Source organism: Arachis ipaensis, chromosome B10 (assembly GCF_000816755.2).
Source record: "Arachis ipaensis cultivar K30076 chromosome B10, Araip1.1, whole genome shotgun sequence".
Lineage (NCBI taxonomy): Eukaryota > Viridiplantae > Streptophyta > Magnoliopsida > Fabales > Fabaceae > Arachis > Arachis ipaensis.
The window spans coordinates 38,986,383-39,008,017 of record NC_029794.2 but is presented as its reverse complement, the minus strand read 5'-3'; the positions used below and the strand labels follow the sequence as shown (position 1 = coordinate 39,008,017).

Sequence of the window (21,635 nt, the reverse complement as noted above, 5' to 3'; positions counted from 1 at the left end):
GGAAAGGAAAAGGAGGAGGAGGAGAAAAAAGAGAAGGAGAAGAAGAAAGAGGAGGACGAGGAGGAGGAGGTGAGACAGATGAGGACGACGTGACTGGGCTCGATGGAGAGTGGTGGTGGAGGGGAAGAGAAAAGGAGAAGAAGGTGAGGCGGATGACGACGATGTGACCGTGTACGACGGTAAGGATGCGCCGCTGACTTTGAGGAAAAAAGCACCAACCGAAAGCTCAGAAACCACCAGAAGGCAAGGATCCAGCGACGGACAAGAATAATGGTTTGGAGGGTAATACTTCTCGGCCTCCGGCAAATATTGGTACTGCACATAGTAACTTTCGACCACCAAAAAATGTTATTTTGGTGAATAACCACTAAAAAATGATTTTTCAGGGACCGATGAGTATAACAATAGGGAAAAATGTGACCTACTGTACTTGGCCATTTTATTATGTATAATTCTTATCCTTATTTATTATGTGTCACTGGGTATAGTAGAAGGAGGCCACTCAGATAAACACGCCTAAAACGTCTTTTTTTAAAGATGTTTTTATGTTGTGTTTTAATTGGTTTTGGTATAATTTATTCGGTGTTCCTCATTACATATTATTAAATTCCTCAAAAGATTTTCTTTCCAAAAACAATAAAAAACATTTAATTTGGACCAAAACAAAAAAGGTAATAGATTAACTATTAGATTTTTTTTAAAAGATTATTTACATAAAAAAATATATCACATTCATCAAATACTATATAATTAGTATTTGTCAAATATAGTACTTTGAAGTGCAATGGCTAAGTGGCAAGTAGAGGTTATTTTTGCTCCAAGATTCTTGGTTTGAGACCTTGTGGAGATACCAGTTCTTACCAGTTCACACCGATTTTATTCCTTAAACGGTCCAAAGAGTAAACCGAACCGATCTAGTTCGATTTTTACAATTATGGATATAATAATGGTAATTAAGTTGACCATTCGGTTGTTTTAATGGTAATTAAAATCTAATAATAGTTTATAATAAAAGAAACATTCTTTTGCAACAATGAACCTATAGTAATAGTTAGGGGTGTTCATAGATTAGATCATATCCATATAAATTCACAGTATTTATCCGTATCTGATTTGTAATTTGAGAATATGATCTGATCTGTAAGATGATCGGATTGGATCGAATCGGATCCACACTCTAATCAGATAGAAGTAAATATGTTTAAAAAAGTAAACAAAAAAAATTATTGACTTTTTTTTATAAAAATAATTTTTTTTTATATTTTTTATTTTATGGATATATTTGATATCTGATCCAAACATAAAAAGTGCGAATATCGAATTTGATCTAATGAGTTTAGTGCGGATTGGATCGAAATTTCAGCCATATCCCATCTGTAAACACCCCTAGCAATAATAACTAAAAAATTATAATGATTATATTTTTAACTATAGTTATAATTTAAAATTTTAAATATATCTAAAGCAATTTGGGTTGGTCGAGTGATCAGCTTAGTAGTGGTCCGCTTAAGCAAGTGTTGGGAGTTTGAATTCCATCTTGTATGTGTAGTAACTCATTGGCCAATTGTAGACTCTTAAATAAAATTCAAATTCATAATGGAATAATCATTAACTTGTTGGGTATTATAAGAAGCAAAAAATATATATCTATACCTAAATTTTATTATATTTTTGCCCCCACTACAAAATTTTTCTGAGTCCATCACTGGATACAATATTTCTTTTTGAAGATATTATTGGGTCGGATAAAATACGGTATTTATAATTGTCCCTCTTTATTCATTGTGTATTTGATCATTCGAAAAGATAAAAAGACAAAAATAAAATGTAACTATACAGATGATAATATAGGAGATAAACTCAGATAAAATGAAACAAGTGCATTTTTCAGTTTTTGTATTTTTTTATTTATTTAAATACGGATATCCAATTAAAGATTTAAACAAGTAAAACAAAGCGAATTGAAAATTAGGTTAATAACTTCGCAACACAATAATTTAAAAGAAATGGTCAAAACCAACAATCAAAACTAAATAGATATGAACTCTTTGATTTAAAAGAAATGAGTATAAGTCACCAAAAAAAAAAAAGAAATGAGTATGTGCCAACTAGACAAAAACATCAACAACTCGACAGAAAATAAATAAAACTAACTGGATATGGGTTTGATATGAACTGAAAAAAAATGAGCTTTTACTTTTTAAAAGTAGCTTATAAAAATTATTTTTTAAAAATTATTTTTTATAAGCTAACTTTTTAAAAGTTGCAGCATTTATATTTGATAAATTAAATTAAAAATAACTTTCAATAAATACAAGTAACAACAAGTATATTTAGTAAAATAATTTTTAAAATTTAAAAATACTATAATAGATATTAATATAAGAATTAAATTTAAATATTAATTAATGTACGAAGTTAAATTAAAAGTTCCTCTTTAAATACTTTTAAAAGTATTCTTATCTTTTAAAAAATGCAAGCACAAGCACATGAGATTTTTTATTTACCAAACACAAAATACGGTGCTTATGTTTTTTAAAAAAATGACCTTTAATAACAAGAGAAAATAAATGGAGTTGACTGGTTATGGGCTTGATGACTTGAAGGAAATGGATCTGAGCCAACTGGATATGGCTTTTAGGCTGTATTTGGTTGATGTTTTAAAATTATGAAGACATCGACACAAATACACAAGAAGACATTAATTTTGCATTCTATTTTATAATTAAGATATGAACAGAACACACAACTCACAATTCTACTAAAAATCAATTTTACCCAATTCATTCTTATATCACCATCACTACTTATGCCTTTTAACTTTCTTTTAAAATAATCACTATCTTAAAAACCAACACAGATTTTTTTTTATTTTTAGTAATTTTTCATCCAAAACAAAAGCAACCCCATAAGCATAAAACTATTCCAAAATTGTTAAAAATCAGCATAACAAACACAAATCTCCATCAACCCAAACAAAAAATGAGTTATCACCCCATCCATGGCAAAGAACACCACAAATAAAATTCAATTCAGAATTTGATATTTATAAAATAAATAAAAACCCTTTAATATCATCCTAATTGAATAATACAAACAGATTCAAAATTTTTATTGAAAAATAATATTTGAAACAAATACAAATTGAATCTGAGGTAGAACATGTAAAACCTAAATAAATGATATATATTTAATTGCATAAAAATGCATATCGAAGTCAAGATTTGTCGTACCGGCTTAAGTCTATCCGGCATTGTGTGTGAAAAAGCTAAGATAGTAGGAATGATGGAAAAAAAATATTTAGAATAGAAACTCGAACACTTATTTTAAAGGTTTTAACCCAAGATAAAGCCAACGGATCAAAAATCACAAACTGGTCCATGTTAGGCCCAAACCCAAGGCTTATAAGCCTTTCACCCTTCACATTTCAACACTCTCTCCCTCGTTAACACAAACACATTCAGCACAAAGAGAGAAGAGAGGAAGAAAGTGGTGCCCTAAGGTCACTATTCACACTCACACAAAAATTCACATAACTTTCAATCTATAGCTCCAATCGAAGACCCGTTTGCTGTCACGCAACCATCTCGCCGTGTTCTTTGATTCTATACTACTTTTGTGGTAAGTACTCCCAATAACCTTGAGCCATTTTTGAGTTTCCCTTCTATTTCACGTTTTGGGTATGTGAATGTTGAAATATTGTGATTTTGATGTTTCAGGGAAAGTTCAAGTACAATCTCTAGCAAAGTTTTGATCCAAGATTGAGTGGTATAAGGTAAGAAATCTCAACCCTTTTATTATCCCTAATTTTGAGTGAAAACCCTAGTATGATTGTTGTATAATTAGTGTAGTTAGATTATATGGAGTAGCTTAGCTTGTTCGATTGTTTTGGTGCGTGGTTGGGTGCTCAAAGTAATCGCGGAGCTTTCATTGGAGCTTGATTTGGCTGGAAAGAAAAGAACTCAAGGGTTGAAAATCGTCATTATTAAGGTACGGATTTTAGTTTCGAGTAGGCATTATGTAAAGTTATGTAAAAACCTATGTTAATTGCCTTAAGATAGGATTAAATGGAAATAGTTGGTTGAAGATTGAATAATTGTTATGATATAGTGTGAAATTGAGAAATGAATATGCTTGAGCTATTTATGTATTGTGCTTGAATAAATGTTGTGATGGATTGCCTTTGAGAGACCTTGATATGAAAATTTGGGCCAGAGGCCATGATAGGGTAAGGTATCCCTAATTTGATAAGTTATGGTAAGTGTGTAAGTGCCATGTGGTGAATTGTGGCTGAAATAATGAGTTTGGATTGATGATTGATGAGTTGTGATTGTTGTTGTGAATGTATATTTTGATAGTTTATGTTATACGAGTTGAAAGTGGGTTGATTAGGCTTGAATGAGTAGGAGATGATTGAGTATTGAGAAATATGTGTTGTGGGTGTCTAGAAGTGGTTTGTAATGGTTTGAAAGGAGTTAAATTGGAGATTTTGAAAAATGACAGTATGCAGATTTTTGGTAAAAATGGGTTTTTGACCAACTTCGACGGGCTATAACTTAGCGCTCGGAGTTCGGAATTTGATAAAATTTGTCTTACATTAAAGGTAATTATGAGACTTGAAAACGGTTTAAGAATGAAGAAAAATGGATAATTTTCGCAAAAGTTATAGGCATTTGAAATCTAGTATAAAAATATGATATTGTAGACTTTGCAGAAAAAATACTAGAATTTTAGCCTGTGTGCACACACACAAACCTGTGCATGCGCACAAGTCAGAACGGGTGCAAAGACTCGTGTGTACGCACACAAGGAGATTTTGCAAGTCGTGTATACGCACGAGGTGATGCGTACGAACGAGATGGAATGACATTCTGATTGGTGCGTACGCACTAGGTGATGCGTATGTACAGGTCCTATTTTATTGAAGAAACTCTGTTTTTGACTATTTGTCTTTTTCGGTAAGCTTTAAACCCTCTGTAAACCCTGTATGAGGTATGATGATTATTTATTTTTAAGCTCTAGATAGAGTGAGGTTAAGTCTAATGAATTTAAGTTTGAGTATTGAACAAAAAGGGGTTGTGATTAATGAATCTAAAGGTTATGAAATTGATTAAAGACCTTAATAATGACTGATTATTATTTGATTATTGACTGAAATGGCAAGGTCCGGGTGTTATCCCGCATGCGTGTTGATTTGATAAACTATTTTGACACACTCCGTGGATGCGATGTGATGTGGAGATGTCGATGCGTATCGCCCACATTCTCTCGGATGAAAGGTGAGACGGCACTTTCCATTGAGATAATGATACCATGACTTATTAATTTTTTCTCCTAGGAATGCGAATCGAGAGACTAATCCATGAGATGCCAAGCGGATTTTGTATCGGGTTTGGCATAATAACCGACACGTGAGCTCATGGCCATAGGACATGCATGCATCATGTGTATCTATCTATGATTGTTTGGGTGTGCATATTGTACTTGAATTGCCTATGTGAATAATTTATCTTAAATGCTAATTGCTATATTTGTTGTAATTGCTCTTGTTTGTGTTTGAACCTGATTACTTGTGCTTGCTACTATTTAACTGAGTATTGAATTAAATGATTTGAGATGCTGAGATATTAACTGAGTATTGAATTAAATGATTTGAGATGCTGAGATATGTTGTGAAGGAATGAGGTTGTGGATCACTGAAATAGCTGAGAACTTAGCATATTTACCCCCATTTGGATTTAGCAAAACTCTAGGCTTGAATCTTGTATGTTTGGAGCCTAAAATTTCCTAGTGGGTTCGTGTAGTTTTACATCGTCTCTATTTAGAACTATTAGCCTACTGGGAACCTTCGGGTTCTCACCCGTTATGGATTTCGTTGTTTTCAGATGCAGGACGTAACACACTCTATTGAGTGTGTTGGACTCTTTTTGGAAAGCGAAGAGTCTTTTGCATTTTATATCTAGTATAGTTATTCTCTACTTTTGTATATGTATTTGTATATCCTTCTTAGAGGTTGATTTTGGAGAAGCAGGATTGTATTTTGGTTATACTTTTGTTTTGTAATACTTTCTAGCCGACCTTTTCTTCGCAGGTATATATATATATATACCGACACTTTTACCTTTAGTGCTACGTGTGTGATGATGATTTATTGCTTTTGTTTTATCCTTCCTTCATAGGCTCCTAGGTAAATTACATTTCTTCAAATACTATATATGTACTTTTCCATTTTAGAGGTCGTAATACCTTACCACCTCTGATTTATAACTATAGCGTAAGGCTTTCTGTGGTAGAATGTTACATTATGGTATCGGGGCAGTTCGTTCCTGTAGAGCCTGGAGAATGGACTAACTATGCTTCTGAACATACTATGGGTTATGTTTATGTTCTATTTAGGATATCTGACTGATAAATATAGCATAGTTATTTATGAGCATACTTTTGGGACTCTGAAGCACTAGACTTGAGATATTGTGACTGATCACTTTGATATCAATTGTTTGGCATGAACATGACCTAATTGGCATCTCGTGGAAGTAGACGAGGTCGAGGACGGAGAGGTAACAAGGGAACTGTATCGGTAGATAGTCTGACTGATTTCATAGCCGCAATGGCAAGCGTGGCTGCTGCCATTAATGCTGCTGCAGCTGCGACCCATCGAGTAGTTGATATGATGGGACAACAAGCTGGAAATGAGAATGAAGGTGGTAGTGAACATGGTGTAAAAATAATATGACGAGTGCCGTGGGGCCTTTGCAGGCCTGAGTTTCCTCTAAGTTAGTGATCAAGAGCAGAATTGTGGAGGAGTGTTCAAGAAAGGCAGTTATGGCTACGAGTGACCACCGAGAGTTCTACAAGAGAAATCAAGGCAAGAGATATACGCCAAGGAGTCGAGGTTTCAAGAGAGGCGGTTATGCACCTCAGCATATCCAGGACTGAATTGACTTTTAGAGGAAAGACAACCATCGAAGTCAAGGACATGGTAGAGGAAAGCAAGTGAGGAACCAACCTAATCATCTAAGGTGCCAGAGGTGCGGGGGTTACCACCCAGATAAGCCATGCAAGGATGGTTTGGGTCTATATTTCAAGTGTGGAATGCCAGGACACTTTTCTAGGTTTTGCCCACGCCAAGAGGCTTAGGATGTCGATAGAGCTCAGTAGCAAGGTCGAGTTTTCACCATGACTGCGGATGGTGCTGCTAGGTCTGACACTCTTATCAGAGGTAACTGCGAGATTGGTAACAAAAATGAACTGCTTTGTATAATACTGGAGCATCACATTAATTCATCTCAATTGACAAAGTTCAAGAGTTAGGTTTGAAAGTGTCTATATTAGCCTATGATTTATATATGCATACTCTAGCCTTTAAGATTATGATAACTAGGCTAGGTTATCAACAAGTACCTTTTTGGATAGAGATTAGACAGTTTATTCATGACTTGATATGCTTGTCGTTCACTAGACTTGATTTGATTTTGAGTTTGGACTGATTATTGAAGCATCTTGTGTTGTTAGATTATTTTGAGCATTCGATTCAGTTTATGTAATCCGGGGTTATTATCCAAATCCAGTCGCGGTGAGCTGTAGTGGGAGTGAATGTTAGAGATATGTGTTGTTAGCTGCGAGTTCGTCAGGAGATAAACATAGTTTACATCAGATTCTGGTAGTGAGCGAATTTCCCGAAGATATACCAAGTTAGCCCCTTCTCGAGAGATCGAATTCGTGGTAGAGCTAATGTCAGGGCAGGGCCAATCTCGATTGCGCCATATAAAATGTTGTCGTTGGAGCTGACGGAGCTTAAGGTATAGTTGGAAGAGCTAATGGACAAGAGCTTTATCCAACCAAGTGTTTCCCCATAGGGAGCACCGATTTTGTTGTGGAAAAAGAAAGATGCTAGTATGCGACTATGTGTGGATTATCGGTAGTTGAACAAAGTGACGGTAAAGAAAAAGTATACATTGCCAATGATTGAGGATTTGATAGATCAGTTACAAAGATTCGAAATTTTCTCTAAGATCGATTTGAGGTTTGGATATCACCAAATAAGGGTGATACAAAAATTAATGCCGGTTTAGGATTTCTCAATATAATTTCATTGCAAGCATAGTCCAAACCAATAATTAACTCTCAATCAAAGTTTAAATAGTTATCACAATACAAACCAAAATAACCGGGAGTAGAATCCGGGTCGTTCTCCCTAGGAATTGTAATCAAGTATTCAAGTATTAGCTATGAGGTAATTTGATAGCATCAAACCAAAAATGTAAATAGAAAGAAAGTAAATAAGCATGCTATGAGGCAATAGTTTGGGGAGAATGCTGTGAGGCAACCAAAGATGACGTTTAAGGCACAAACCACCATTAGTGAGCATTTTCTTCCAAGAAAAGAGTCTGACAGGTGACCAAATATTCCGGCACCTGAAAGTACAAATTAATTCTATGATTAAACAACAACAATAATAATACTAGCTAGTAATAAATCATATTTTACATTGATATCAAAATTAGTTTCATAATTTTGAACCTACATAATTTCTATTTATTCTTTGGTTCTTTTTATGAGTATTTTGAATATGCAAGTATATATATTGGAGAAGAATATATTTTGAAATTAAGTTTAGTTTATGAAAATATTTTTACATTAAGAAAGTGTTCAGAATTATTCAAAAAAATTAATTATATTACGGTATCTTTTATATAAATTTAAAAATAAAATATTTTCTATTTTTATTTATTAAAATATTTTGTTATTAAATATTATGTATAGTCTAAGATAGAAAATATTTATTTTTCTAGTAATGCAAATATTTTAAGGAAAACACGATAAGTTTATATTTTTTAATTTTAAAATTGGACTAACAATAATATTTTTTAATATTATCAGGACTTGGTATTTTTACTATGAAATGGAGTTAGATAATTAGATTTAAGGGTTCACAAATTTAAGTGTCAAATTTATAGTTTTGATTTTTTAACTTTTTTAGATATACAAATTTGACCCTTAAATTATGTTCTACTAAATTTTAAAACTAATTAAACTTTTTCATTTACGTTCTACGAATACTACAAGGTTTTTATTTATTTGTGGCAGTTTTTTCTCTTATTTGTGGAGGTTTATAACCCCACTAAATGGTTTGTGGGAGTTTCTTAAACCCCCAAATTTTGAGGTGCCACGAGGTCTTTTGTGGGGGTTTTTAAAAACTTCCACAATCTATTCAGTGGGGGGGGGGGTTTGTGTGTGTTTAGTGGGGTTTTATATTGAATTTTCGTGGCAGTTCTTGGTCAATGTTTGTGGCGGTTCAAAACCTCCACAAAAAGACTTTTCTATTTTAAAAATAACAGCTATTTTGTGGAGGTTTCAAACCTTCACAAATCTGTCAATATAATTTTTAAAAACTAATTTACATTATTGTTATACTACTGATCATTTATTATTAAAAAGAAATATTTAAACAAGAAATATAGTACACTACCATCATTTTCCAATCACATTAATTACAACTTCAAATGAATAGTATATTTATAACAGTAGAATCTAACAGCAACTCAAATAAACCTATTCCAAAAATAAAGTTGTCCAAATGCTTTGTAACATCAAAGAAAGTCTAAACAGCACAATGAGAAAATGAGTTACTAAGCCATTGAATTAATAACATGCTAGTGGTTAACATGTGAACATATGCAAGGAAAACATCTCTATTCTTGGTGAAAATGAGTCAGAACCAATCTTTATTTCACTAAACATGACTGTTAGATATATTAACAAGGCCAATTGACATTCGTACAAAGCTTCACTACAATATTGATGCATCTCTAACATCTGCCAATCAAGGAAATGAAACTCCTTCAAGATTTTAATACTCAGTTACAAGAAAATACAACCCTGAAAAGAATGATAGAGGCACACTACAAACCTTTTCCAGGAACGATGACAACAGGTGCTGCTTTGTAGTGGTGGTAGTAGTACTCTCCAACACTTCCCTGTAGCACACTGAACAAAGAAGAAACACGCTCTTGCATCAGAAATTCAGAACAGTATTGGATAACTGCAGCGGGAATGGAGAGGCAAACCTTTGAATTAAGTTTCTGCCTCTTGATCCCAGAACTACAGCCGCAGGTTTGATCCTCTCTGCTTCCCTGCAAATTACTTTCCCTGCATCACTTTCCACAATCCGAGCCACCGTCTTCACCTGCATATAACATAACAAGGATTATTAACTAGGTACTATTGGATCGGAATGTCCACGATACATTTGAAGTTCATGCCTAGCAAAATCTAGGTGTAACAGAAATAAAGTATTAGAACAAGAAACATGAGAAGAATGATTAAATTCATTCATTAAGTGTAATTTACCCACATTCACATGACATATGTCAGAAAAATACGGAGTGATAAAATCAAATTCATTACATAGCTTAATTTTAATATCACCGGCGAAAGCTAAGAGATCAGATCACAACAATATACTTGGGTGGACCCAATAATTATACCTATATACACCGTAGCAGAAATGTAGAATGCTAAATGTTCAATAATGAATTAAGTAATCATTATTCACGAGATGCTTTATGAGAGTTACAACTGATCAATTATAATGCTTAGATCACAAGTAGTCTTAATTTTAAACTCCAAAAATTAAACAAGAACAGTTAAACTAGTATTAAAGTGCAGTTAAGGCAAGTAGTTGTGTATGTCTTGGAACGGTTTCTGAGGTGGATTGGGAGCTGGCAGTAGTGATGAAGGAGTTAAATAAATTGTGTACCTTCCTATAACTGCAGTAGACCCTACCTCTGCCTGCATACATGCAAGCTTGGTTGTTCATCTTTTTTTTTTATTATTGTGGTAACTATTTTTTTATTTTAGCTGTCATTTTCCAAACTGCTAAGCAATGGCATCAACTTTTATATCTTTGAAGTAGCTTTTCAGTTATCATGAATGTGTGCAAGTCATTAAAAATCAGAGTAGCACATCGGGAAAAATGTCAATGTAATTTACCCTTTATTAATTTTTTTAGGAAGAATTTTACATTCTTTTCAAGTTTCAACTTATGGTCTCTAATTGTGCTTCCAAAATTTATTAGGGAAGAGATGCTTCTATAAATCAAGAATTCAAGATACATCTGTGATGTGCCTTACCTTGAACTGTCTCTTGGTGCTATAACTATTGCAACGGCTTCTGGAAGCATAATCTGAAGAGAGAACATACATTTACATAAGCAATGAAAGAAAGTATAAAGGAATCACCTAATAAATAATAACTTAGTTCCATAGAGTAATAAAGGAGTGCAGAAATTTATGCCAAATTATATGGCAGGTCCATAAAAGATTTCAGGAGCATTGAAGCTTGTATGTTCTATATGAAGTATACTCTAAACTTTATGTTCAGTAGATAAAGGTCTATAGCTGAATCTATCATGATAGTTATGAGTACAAGAATTTGACATAAAAGTAGAAAACACCATTATTAAAAACAACTTTATGAGTACTAGATAAGGTGCATCCAACTCTTAATAAGCTTTGCAAAGATTTGGCATATAATAGCAAGATACATACCAAGTCTAAGTACATTACTACAAGCAAAATAACCAGCAAGGTTTTTTCCACTATCAGCCAACAATTTTATAATCTCATCCAACAATAAAAGAAAGACATAAAGAACATATTTCAGAATAACCAGCTGGAGAGAGAGAAAAAGAGAGAGAGAAGAAGAAGAAGAAAGAAAGAAGAGAGGATGACCTGTAATATAGCATTAGGTCCTTGAGTCCACCAACTAGCACAGGCATCAAATAGCAAAGCTACAACTTCTGTGCTCTGAGCCTTTAAAAAAACTAACAAACTAGAATCATATAGTAACAAGTTATCACTTATCACCATATAATGACACCTGTAGTAATTGTATAGAATTCATGACTCTAATTCTAAAATAAACACTAAGTGCAGCAAGTTCAAGATAGTTCGGTCTCCTAAGATATTCCACGTAGTATTGCAAAATAAAAATTCATAGATTTAAGAAGCATTATTAAAAATAACTAAATAGATAAATATAGTAATAACAAAAGATAAAAGACAAATGGCAATTAGTCAAAAAGTTTTGAGGATGAAACCAAATATTCCACTCGAAACAAACCTTTTGGAACAGGGGGTAGCACTAGAACAGGAAGCCTGCATGAAGAAGTGAACAACAGTATATAAGTAGAGATCATACTGAAAAACAGAAGAAAAATCGAGACAAAAATAAGGAACATAGCTTATCCTTCAAGAGTATGAAGATTTCTCTTTATGTAATGCCACAAGCAGAAAGCAAATATAGCAACTAGTATGATCAAGCTTACTTGTTCGCATATATAAGACATTATTCGACCCTCGTTTAGAAGGCCGTGATCTTCCAAAACAACAGCAACAACATCATAACCTTGAAGAGTCAAGCTCTCATAAGCAGAAATTGTTCCAGAAATGTGCAAATAGCAGACCTAGAAAAATGTGCAAGCCTTTTGCATTAACATATAAATTGAGACATATATTCATTTGAAATTGAAATTGTAACTAAAGTACCAAAATTTTGGAGCACCAAATTCACTTATATAAGTCACATTAAAGTGATCTAGAAGCACCGGGACTCGCAACTCCACCTGCAGTTTCCACCACACACATAGAAGTTATTGAAGACTCTCTGGAGAATTGTTGCTTCTCTCTGGAACCTTTTAGATTCTTTTCCTGAAAATCACAATATTAAGTTTGTTAATTGATCCTGCTAAAATTCTTTCATGTTAAACTACTATTCTAATATTATCTTACCTTTGCTTTCTGCATTGTGTTTTTAGCATTCAGCACTTTGATTCCATTACTGCTTTCACCTGAGAAAGAGAGAAAATTTCAGTTATAGTACTAAGAACTTCTCAGATATTATCTTCAACTCACTTTTTATTCTTTTCAGATCATTTCTATAATATCTATGGACATGTTTTTATGTTGAAGCTACAAAGAAAGCATAAACAATTACAGGTTAGGTGTAATGTTCATACCCTTCAAATTATTAAAAAATACTTAAATATTATAATTATCACTGTAAAAATTGTGAATATTTAGCTTTGTTCTGATGTGAACATTTCTTGAATATGTATTGATTGTATTCTAACCTGATTTCTGAAAATATATAGATGTAAAAATAAAAAGAAAAGAAAGTGCTCAGCTCCAAAATTTAACTCCAGTTACCAGCTTCTGTCAAATCTGATTTGGAGAGTAAGGAACCAAAATGGAAGATACATAGATAAAATAGTTTAGTAAATTAGTCAGAAAACTTTAACCACAGGAATCACTCCACACGAAAACAAATGAAAACTGAAGAAGAAAAGAAAACAGACTGAAACAGTGGCTCGATTCAGAAGCTTTCATCGCGGCAACTACAGTGGCAAGAAGTCCAAGTGCAAAAGCACTCACTTTCTCAACCTCATGCTCAAACGGCAATAGCTTCTGAACGAGGCCTTCTTCCGTCACGGGAGGAACTTGGAGGTGCTGATTGCTGAACCAAAGTCGAAATAGCTCCTCATTCGATAATCACGTTCACCACTTCCTCTGCAAGACACAACCACTGAAGGATTTACACCTAGAGACATGCACGACCGAATTTGCCAAAAATCGAAACGAAGGGAGCAACACGTTAGGAGATCGAGGAAGAGGAACAGAGGATTTACCGTTTTTGGCAAGATCCGCGAGCGCGTGAGTGGCGCGCTTGGCGGCGGCTCGATCTGACTCCTTCCATGAGAAAGTGGAGTTGAGGATGGAAACCTGCTCCTGGACCTCGGCAAGGATGGTGTCGCGGGCGTCGCCGGTTACTCTCCCTCTGATCTCAGACGCTACGGCGAGCTTTATGCCTGATGGTGACAACGGCGAAGAGATGAATACCGCGGCGGCTAGTAGATCTAGGGTTCATTCTCAATCTTCCCCCTTTTCGAATTTTTTTGGATAAGTTTTTGGTTGGAGTTAAATTTGCATTGTTTGGGTTTAATCAGTTAGGGATTGATTATTGGTTTAGAAAATTGGGCTTAAAAAGTTTAAAGTAGTTTTAATCAATGGGGGTTTTATATTTTGCCATACATAAAATGTGTTAGGGAGGTTTTTTAAAACTTTCACAAAAAAAACTCCCATAAATAAGTAGAAATTTTGTAGTGCAAAATTCTAAAATTTTCGAATAAAAAAAAACAACCATAATAAAAAAAAAGACATCAGATTATCATTACAGTATATTACACGATGTTTCTTTATTTCTTAAACAATCAGCTGATAAGTTTAACCTTTAAATAAACAAGAATTTATATTTTGGTTCCTAGTCAAACTAAAGCATTTATAGGTGAGCAAAATTATGCACACAAGTATACTATTTTTTTTGTTCCTATTATCATTATTAGATCTAAAAAGAATTCCCCTAGCTTGGATAACATGTGGCCTTTTATTGAGTTCTTGTTTTATTCACTCGCATAAATTAAAGACACCAAAAGAACTTTTTTTTTCAAGTTATTTATTTTTGTCAGAATTAAAAATTGTGCTTGTGGAACAATAATACAAATATAAATTAAAAATGTTAAAAGAATAATTAAATTATTTAAATTAATACACCAAAAAGTAATTATTTTAACTAATATTAATTTAAATGATATTGAATTTTTTAAATTAAGAAAAAATAAATTTTTCTCAAAATTTTAATTTTATAATTAATTTTTATTCAAAAAATTAAAAAATGAATAAGAATTGTTAGACTAAAAATAAAATAATTAATAATAAATGTAAAGAATAATAACAGCTCAACATCCAAGAAACAAGAATTGACTCATTTAAATTCAGTTACTATCTAATAATTTTTTGTTATCAAATTTTAGCTATAAAATAGCAGTGCATTGTTTTCTCTATGTAACACACTTAATAGAATATATAAATAATATACTCAGTTTATGTCACTCTTCTTTTTTTTTTTCTGATTTACTATTTTTCTCAAGAACTTTCATTGTTTGGTTCTTCATCATATTCATTCTTCTTGAATATTCTTGATATGGTATCAAAGTTTGGAACAGCAACAAATTGGTGATTAGAGTAAGTATCTCTAAAAGAATCAGAAGTAAAATTAGCAATAGTTTTAGTAAAATGAGTTGAGTATAGAAACTTGTCTTCATAAAAAACAACATTACGAGATAAATAGGGCTTACTATCAGAGGAAAGACATTTGTAATCTTTATGTTGAGGATCATATCCCAAAAATAAATATAGATGTGATCTATAATCAAATTTGTGTTTGTTGTAAGGTCGTAAAAGAGGATAACAAGTACATCCAAATACCTTTAAAAAATTGTAATCTGGTTGTTGATGATACATCTTTTCAAAAGAAGATTGATTTTGTAAAATAGGGGTGGACAATATGTTAATCAAATAAGTTGCAGCAAGAAATGCATCATCCCAGAATTGTAATGGCAAGGCAGCAGTGGCTAAGAGAGCAAGACCTACATCAGTTAGGTGTCTATACTTTCTTTTCACAGTGTCTTATTGTTGATGAGTATAGAGACAAGGCATTCTATGAATGATACCGTGTTGAGCAAAAAATTCTTAAAACCATTAGATAAAAATTCAAGATCATGATCAGTTTGTAGTGCTTTGAGTTCGAAACCAGTTTGATTTTCAAAGAAGGTTTTAAATTGTTTAAATGCAGTAAAAGCTTCTGATTTATTAACAAGAGAGATGGATATGTATCTTATATGTGCATCTACAAAACTGATATAATATCTATAGACCTTCATTTTGTAAGAGAATAAGTGACTGCTGGAAAGCTATTTGTCTCCAATCTTTCAGCCACAAACCAAGTAGCTGATATCCTCACTAAAGCTCTCTCAATCACTTTGTTTTTCGAATTTCGTTGAGAGTGCCTTCAAAGCCCTTTCTCAGTTTGAGGGGGATGTAAAGAATAATAACAGCTCAGCATCCAAGAAACAAGAATTGACTCATTTAAATTTAGTTACTATTTAATAGTTTTTTGTTATCAAACTTTAGCTATAAAATAGCAGTACATTATTTTCTCTATGTAACATACTTAATAGAATATACAAATAATATACTCAGTCTATGTCACTCTCCTTTTTTTTCTTTGTTCCTGATTTACTATTTTTCTCAAATCCTTTATTGTTTGGTTTTTCATCATATTCATTCTTCTTGAATATTCTTGATAATAAAGATTAATAGATTAAAATATAAATATTTAAAAATGAAAAAAATTATTAAAATGATTATAAAAATTATAAATAAAAATTTAATTTGGAAAAAAATTATTAAATTTACAAAAAATATCAAAATAATAATAAAATTAATGAAAATAGAAAAATAATATTATAAAATCTGTAAAAAAATTAAAATGATAAAACAATTTTTTAATACAACTTTTGTTAAAAATTTAAATAAAATACATTAAAAAATTAATATCAAAACTAAAATAACAATTTAAAAAATATTACAACATCCACTTTTTAATAATGGTAATATTTTTAATTTATATCATATGTCAAAAATCTAATACATGACGATCTATTTAATTAACAAGATTACACATTCTTATTTAATAACATCTTAATGGTAGATGTCTAACTATTTGTTGTTATTTTATAGTTTTATTTATGAAGAGTAATTAATGTATAACTCCTGTCACATATAACAATTCGAGTTTTTGAAAATTAAATAATGAGTAATTTACGATTTATTATATTTGTTAAGAATTTTATTTAAAAAAATTATTTTTTTAAAAATAATTAAATTAAATTTTATGATACTTTAAATTTAAAATTTATTAATATTTTAAAATAAATTTTATTATAATGAAATATTTTAAAAAAAAATTTATTATTATTATTATTATTATTATTATTATTATTATTATTAAAATTTAAAACAAAACGAAAAAAAAAAGAAAAGAAAGAAGTGGCCCAAGCCATTAAGAGGAACAAAAAGATAAAGAAAGCCAAACGTGGCTATTATGTATGCATATATTTATATAAACATGACACATATTCACTTAGGCTCATTTTTTAGTTATGGAGATCAGGGTTGTGTTGCGCATGGTTATGGGACACATAGGAGCTAGACCATTGTGTGGGGTAGCTTTTTGCTCAGTAGCAGGTTGGAGAACTCAGATTGTGCAAGTAATTTGCAATGAAAATATGGTGATAAAATCGGATGGTCCGATTTGAATGGAGAAAAAATTTGAAAATGCAGCAACACCCTAATCGGACCCTCCGTGTTGTGAGTGTTTAAAAATTGATTAAAATTCCTTTGACAAGTCTCATGGTCCGATTTGGGTTTCATAGGTTTTTTTTTAATCAGAAGCCACTAATCGCATGGTCCGAGTTGGGTGTTTGTTTAAATTTTGATTAAAAATTCCTAAAAGAAGTCACATGATCCGATTTGAGTGTTATAGTTTTTTGAATCAGAAGCAAGTAACCGCTAGGTCTGAGTTATGGGTGCATATATATATGTACAAAAGGGTGTGTGTCGTGAAGAAGATTTCAGATCTGGTTCTTCTTCTTGCTCGACCACTTCTTCTCCTCTCTTCTACCTGTGTCCTTCTTAGTTTCAGTAAAATGAAGTAAAAAATTTTGGTTTTGAAGTTTCTATTCTTATTTAGGTAAGTGAGAGAGATGGATGATAGAGTTCTTTTAAAAGTGTATTACTTTGGTCAGATTTTGTTACAAATTTCTGAAGGAGTGAAATTTATTTGTGAAAATTCGTTAGATGTTGTTATTCCCTTCACAATCTCATTTGAAGAGCTCAAAGGTGTGATCTGTGAGAAGATTGATTCTGAGATGTCGAGAAAAATATATTGCATTTTATACAGATATCCCATACCGGTGTTTGGTGGATACGTCCAATTTGAATCCAAATATGTAACGGACGAAGCAAGTTTGCAAGAGATGTTTTCAATATATTTTGAAAGTCGTGTCCGAATCTCGTTCATCGAGTTGTACATTGAATTCGAACAATTTGAGGCTGACCGGAATATTGTACGAGAAGATTACAATAGTGACAGTGAAGAAGAGTTTGAAAGGAATTACGAAGTTGTCGGTCCAGACGGGGATGAAGAGCAAGGTGATGCCACTGTGGCCCCAGATGTGACAGATGTGGCAAATGCACTCGTGAACGAAGTGCCGTTTGAGGAGCCATCTTTCATGCGAGTGTTGGATTTGGAGGCCATGCATGTTCCAGAGTTTCCGGAATATATGAGTGTAGGTACGTATTTGTTATTATTTAGGTAAGTTTAAGATAATAGTTTTATTTAATTAGTTATTGGTTTAGTTAAATATAAATTAGTATGTAGTTAATTATTTAGGTAATTATGTGTTTAGATTTTTATTTTGTTTAGAATTAGATAAAAGCTAATATAAAGTTTATGTATATCATAATTGATGCAGTGAATGTTGATGTACCTTTAAATTTGGTTATTAAATATCCGTGTAATTATTTTTTTTATATGGTTGTCGTCCCGCCAGAAATTTCTATTGTCGCAGATGGCGAATTTGCCGTCGGGATGGAATTCAGTTCCAGGAAATCTGTTATTAAGGCGATGAAAGAGTATAGCATTCGAAGAAGTGTAGACTACCGGGTGTATGAGTCGGAATCGTTGACATTTTATGCGAGGTGTACACAGTATGGGTCTGGGTGTAATTGGCTTATCAGGGTTAGCATGATCAGCAGAAAGTACTGTTGGGTTATAAAGAGGTATAATGGTAGTCACACTTGTACCAGATCTACCATTTCTCAGGATCATTCCAAGCTCGATTCAAACACAATTGCCGAAGCAATAAAGCCATTTGTTGAGGCTGACCCCTCGTTAAAGGTAAAATCAGTTATTGCAGATGTGCAATCGAAGTTCAACTACACCGTCAGTTATCGGAAAGCATGGTTGGCTAAGGAAAAGGCAGTAGAAAAAATATTTGGAGGCTGGGAAGCATCGTACAAAGCGTTGCCTATATGGTTTAAGGTCATGTGTCATAAGGAGCCATCAGCTGTCATCCATTTTGAGACTATGCCTGCATATCAAGGCGATGACTTGGTCAGTGATATTCGGGTATTAAATCGAGTCTTTTGGAGTTATTACCCCTGCATTAGAGCATTTAGGCATTGTAAGCCAATTGTGCAGGTGGATGGGACTCACTTGTACGGAAAGTATAAGGGTTGTCTGTTAGTGGCAGTTTCACAGGATGGCAACAACAATATTGTCCCAATTGCATTTGCTATTGTGGAAGGAGAGACATCTGATGCGTGGCACTTCTTTCTCAGTAACTTGCGACAACATGTTGTGACTCGGGATGGTGTGGGACTGATATCCGACCGATACGAATCCATCAATGCAGCCGTGGAGCGGAGTAATGGAGCTTGGTCGCCTCCTAGAGCATTCCACATGTTCTGCATCAGGCATATTGAGTCGAACTTCCTGAGAAAATTCAAGGCACCGTACCTGCAAAAACTTGTCGTTAATATAGGTAATATTGAGTAATTGGAAGTTTGTTATTAATAGCGTGTCATTCATTTAGTGTATGTAAATCCCCTTTTTATATTTTTTTTGTTATTCTGCAGGATATTCGCAGATGGTGCGTCAGTACGAAGTGCGTTACCAGCGTTTACGAGAACGGGACGAGGCTTACACTAACTGGTTAAACCGAATCCCCCGTGAACAGTATGCATTGGCATTTGATGGTGGTTACCGATGGGGTCACATGACGACAAACCTAGTCGAATGCATTAACTCTGTGCTGAAGGGTGCACGCAACCTCCCAACCACTGCACTTGTCAAAGCAACATTCTACAGGCTTAACGAGCTATTCACCAGAAAAGAGCCAAGGCGGAGGCAAGGATTAATGCTGGCCATGTATTTTCGGAGCTTGTGACAACGAAATTGCATGCAAACCAACTTGCATCAGGAAATATCCAGGTTAACTGCTTCGACAGAAAGAATGAGGTATTTGAAGTGCGTGAGATGCCTAGTGGACTGGAGTATGCTGTCGACCTACGTCGGCATCAATGTGACTGTGGTGAGTTTCAGGTGGATCGGATCCCGTGTCAGCATGTGTTTGCATGTTGTGCAAATCAACGACTGGACTGGCAACTGTATGTGCATGATGTGTATAAGATGGACCAGGTTCGATGGGTTTATCGAGCTAGGTTTAGGCCATTGGGAAATCCTTCTACATGGCCTGCTTACACCGGGCCACGATTCGTACCCAATCCATTCCTAAGACGCGTGACCAAAGGTCGCCCCAGGATGACCCACTTCTTGAATGAGATGGACACGCGAATGTTGCATCCTCCACGGCGATGTACGCAATGTGGTGCTGAGGGACATAGCCGTAGTAGATGCCGTCGGTCAACTGGTGCACCTGCCGATCATAATGCTCATTAGTTTTATATATTATCTTTCTCAAGATGTTTTGTATTTATATGCTATTTGAAGCATTATAACTTATATCAATGTACTCTTATGACACATGCAAGTTAATCATGCATACTAAGTTCATACTAAGTTCATCATTAGGTAATACATTGAAAATTTTACATGCATACTAAGTTTACATGTCCCTGTTAAAAGATACATAGATTCATTAGGTAATACATTGAAAAGTTTACATGCATACTAAGTTTACATGTCCCTGTTAAAAGATACATAGATTCATTAGGTAATACATTTAAAAGTTAACTAATACATGGATTCATTAAGAAATACATCAAAAAGTTAACTTCTACAAAGATTTATTAACGAATACATTGAAAAGTTAACTAATACAACACAACATCTACTTTCGGATTGCCCACTTTACATCGTTCACAAGTTTCTTGTATTTTTTGGCGGCCTTTTTGAACACAGATGGAGTGTATCGATTAGCACTACGACGGGGGCGGATCAATCCTGAGATTGTAGCCTTTGTCCGTTTCATCCGGAGTACGTGCCTCACCTGTACACAATTTAATTAGACAGACCATCCAAACAGGAATATAATTACATAGACTAAGCAAACAAGTATATCTGTACTATCAGTCTCAACAGGGATACCACACATGACTTTCATACCATTAACTTATCAAACAACTATATATGATATAAATCATATGAATGTAACTAAATCAGTTGACCATAGAAATAAAGCAATACTAGTACCTGCATCATCACCATAATCAGATGCATCATTATGGGATGCTTCAGCCTCATCAGTGTCATCATCTTCCTCGTCATCTGGTTCATCTACAAGATACTCATCAGTCTCTTTATCAAGTGTCTGAGCATTTTCTTCAATTTGACTCATTGAAATACGGTGAGGATTATGACTATTAAGAACTCGTCGACCACCTTCACTTCTACTAGAGTCACCAGAGACCAACCCTTCCGATGCACCTGAGGAGGTGATATCGGGAACCTTGCGTCCAATGAATACCTACCTGCCATGATATCATACTGATAGCCATAATGTGATTGACCTGCATCTGCCGCCATGAACCCAAGCAACTGGCTAAAAGAACCTCCTTCACCTGAGTCATACTGTGGCACACTCCAATACTGCTGATGGATTGGGTATGATGAGGTAAACTGCGTCTGAGGTACATATTGGTTTGAGGACT

The 21,635-nt window shown here is 33.6% G+C and overlaps 2 protein-coding genes across 14 annotated transcripts; one reads left to right on the top strand and one right to left on the bottom strand.

Annotated features, from left to right (window-relative positions):
- LOC107623561 lies at positions 8,071 to 14,107 on the bottom strand. 13 transcript variants are annotated; one of them, XR_002355076.1, is made up of 11 exons: positions 13,691 to 14,092; positions 13,361 to 13,571; positions 12,795 to 12,853; positions 12,552 to 12,713; positions 12,332 to 12,469; positions 12,127 to 12,161; positions 11,736 to 11,827; positions 11,136 to 11,188; positions 10,071 to 10,189; positions 9,914 to 9,990; positions 9,573 to 9,819 (listed from the first exon to the last, which is right to left on the bottom strand). XR_002355076.1 is itself a non-coding variant. In XM_021112989.1 (10 exons), the coding sequence occupies exons 5-10, from the start codon at positions 12,350 to 12,352 to the stop codon at positions 8,251 to 8,253; spliced, it is 567 nt and encodes a 188-aa protein (XP_020968648.1). In that variant the 5' UTR covers positions 12,353 to 12,469; positions 12,552 to 12,713; positions 12,795 to 12,853; positions 13,361 to 13,602; positions 13,691 to 14,107; the 3' UTR covers positions 8,071 to 8,250. The 13 variants fall into 13 exon arrangements, 9 of the variants coding, with proteins under 9 accessions (XP_020968648.1, XP_020968651.1, XP_020968649.1 ...); XR_001616505.2 differs by having other exon boundaries at positions 9,606 to 9,819; positions 11,736 to 11,816; positions 13,691 to 14,088; XR_002355075.1 differs by having other exon boundaries at positions 9,606 to 9,819; positions 11,736 to 11,816; positions 13,437 to 13,571; positions 13,691 to 14,087.
- LOC107620544 lies at positions 17,666 to 20,424 on the top strand. The gene is made up of 4 exons (XM_016322691.1): positions 17,666 to 18,254; positions 18,437 to 19,507; positions 19,602 to 19,872; positions 19,974 to 20,424. The coding sequence occupies exons 1-4, from the start codon at positions 17,666 to 17,668 to the stop codon at positions 20,422 to 20,424; spliced, it is 2,382 nt and encodes a 793-aa protein (XP_016178177.1).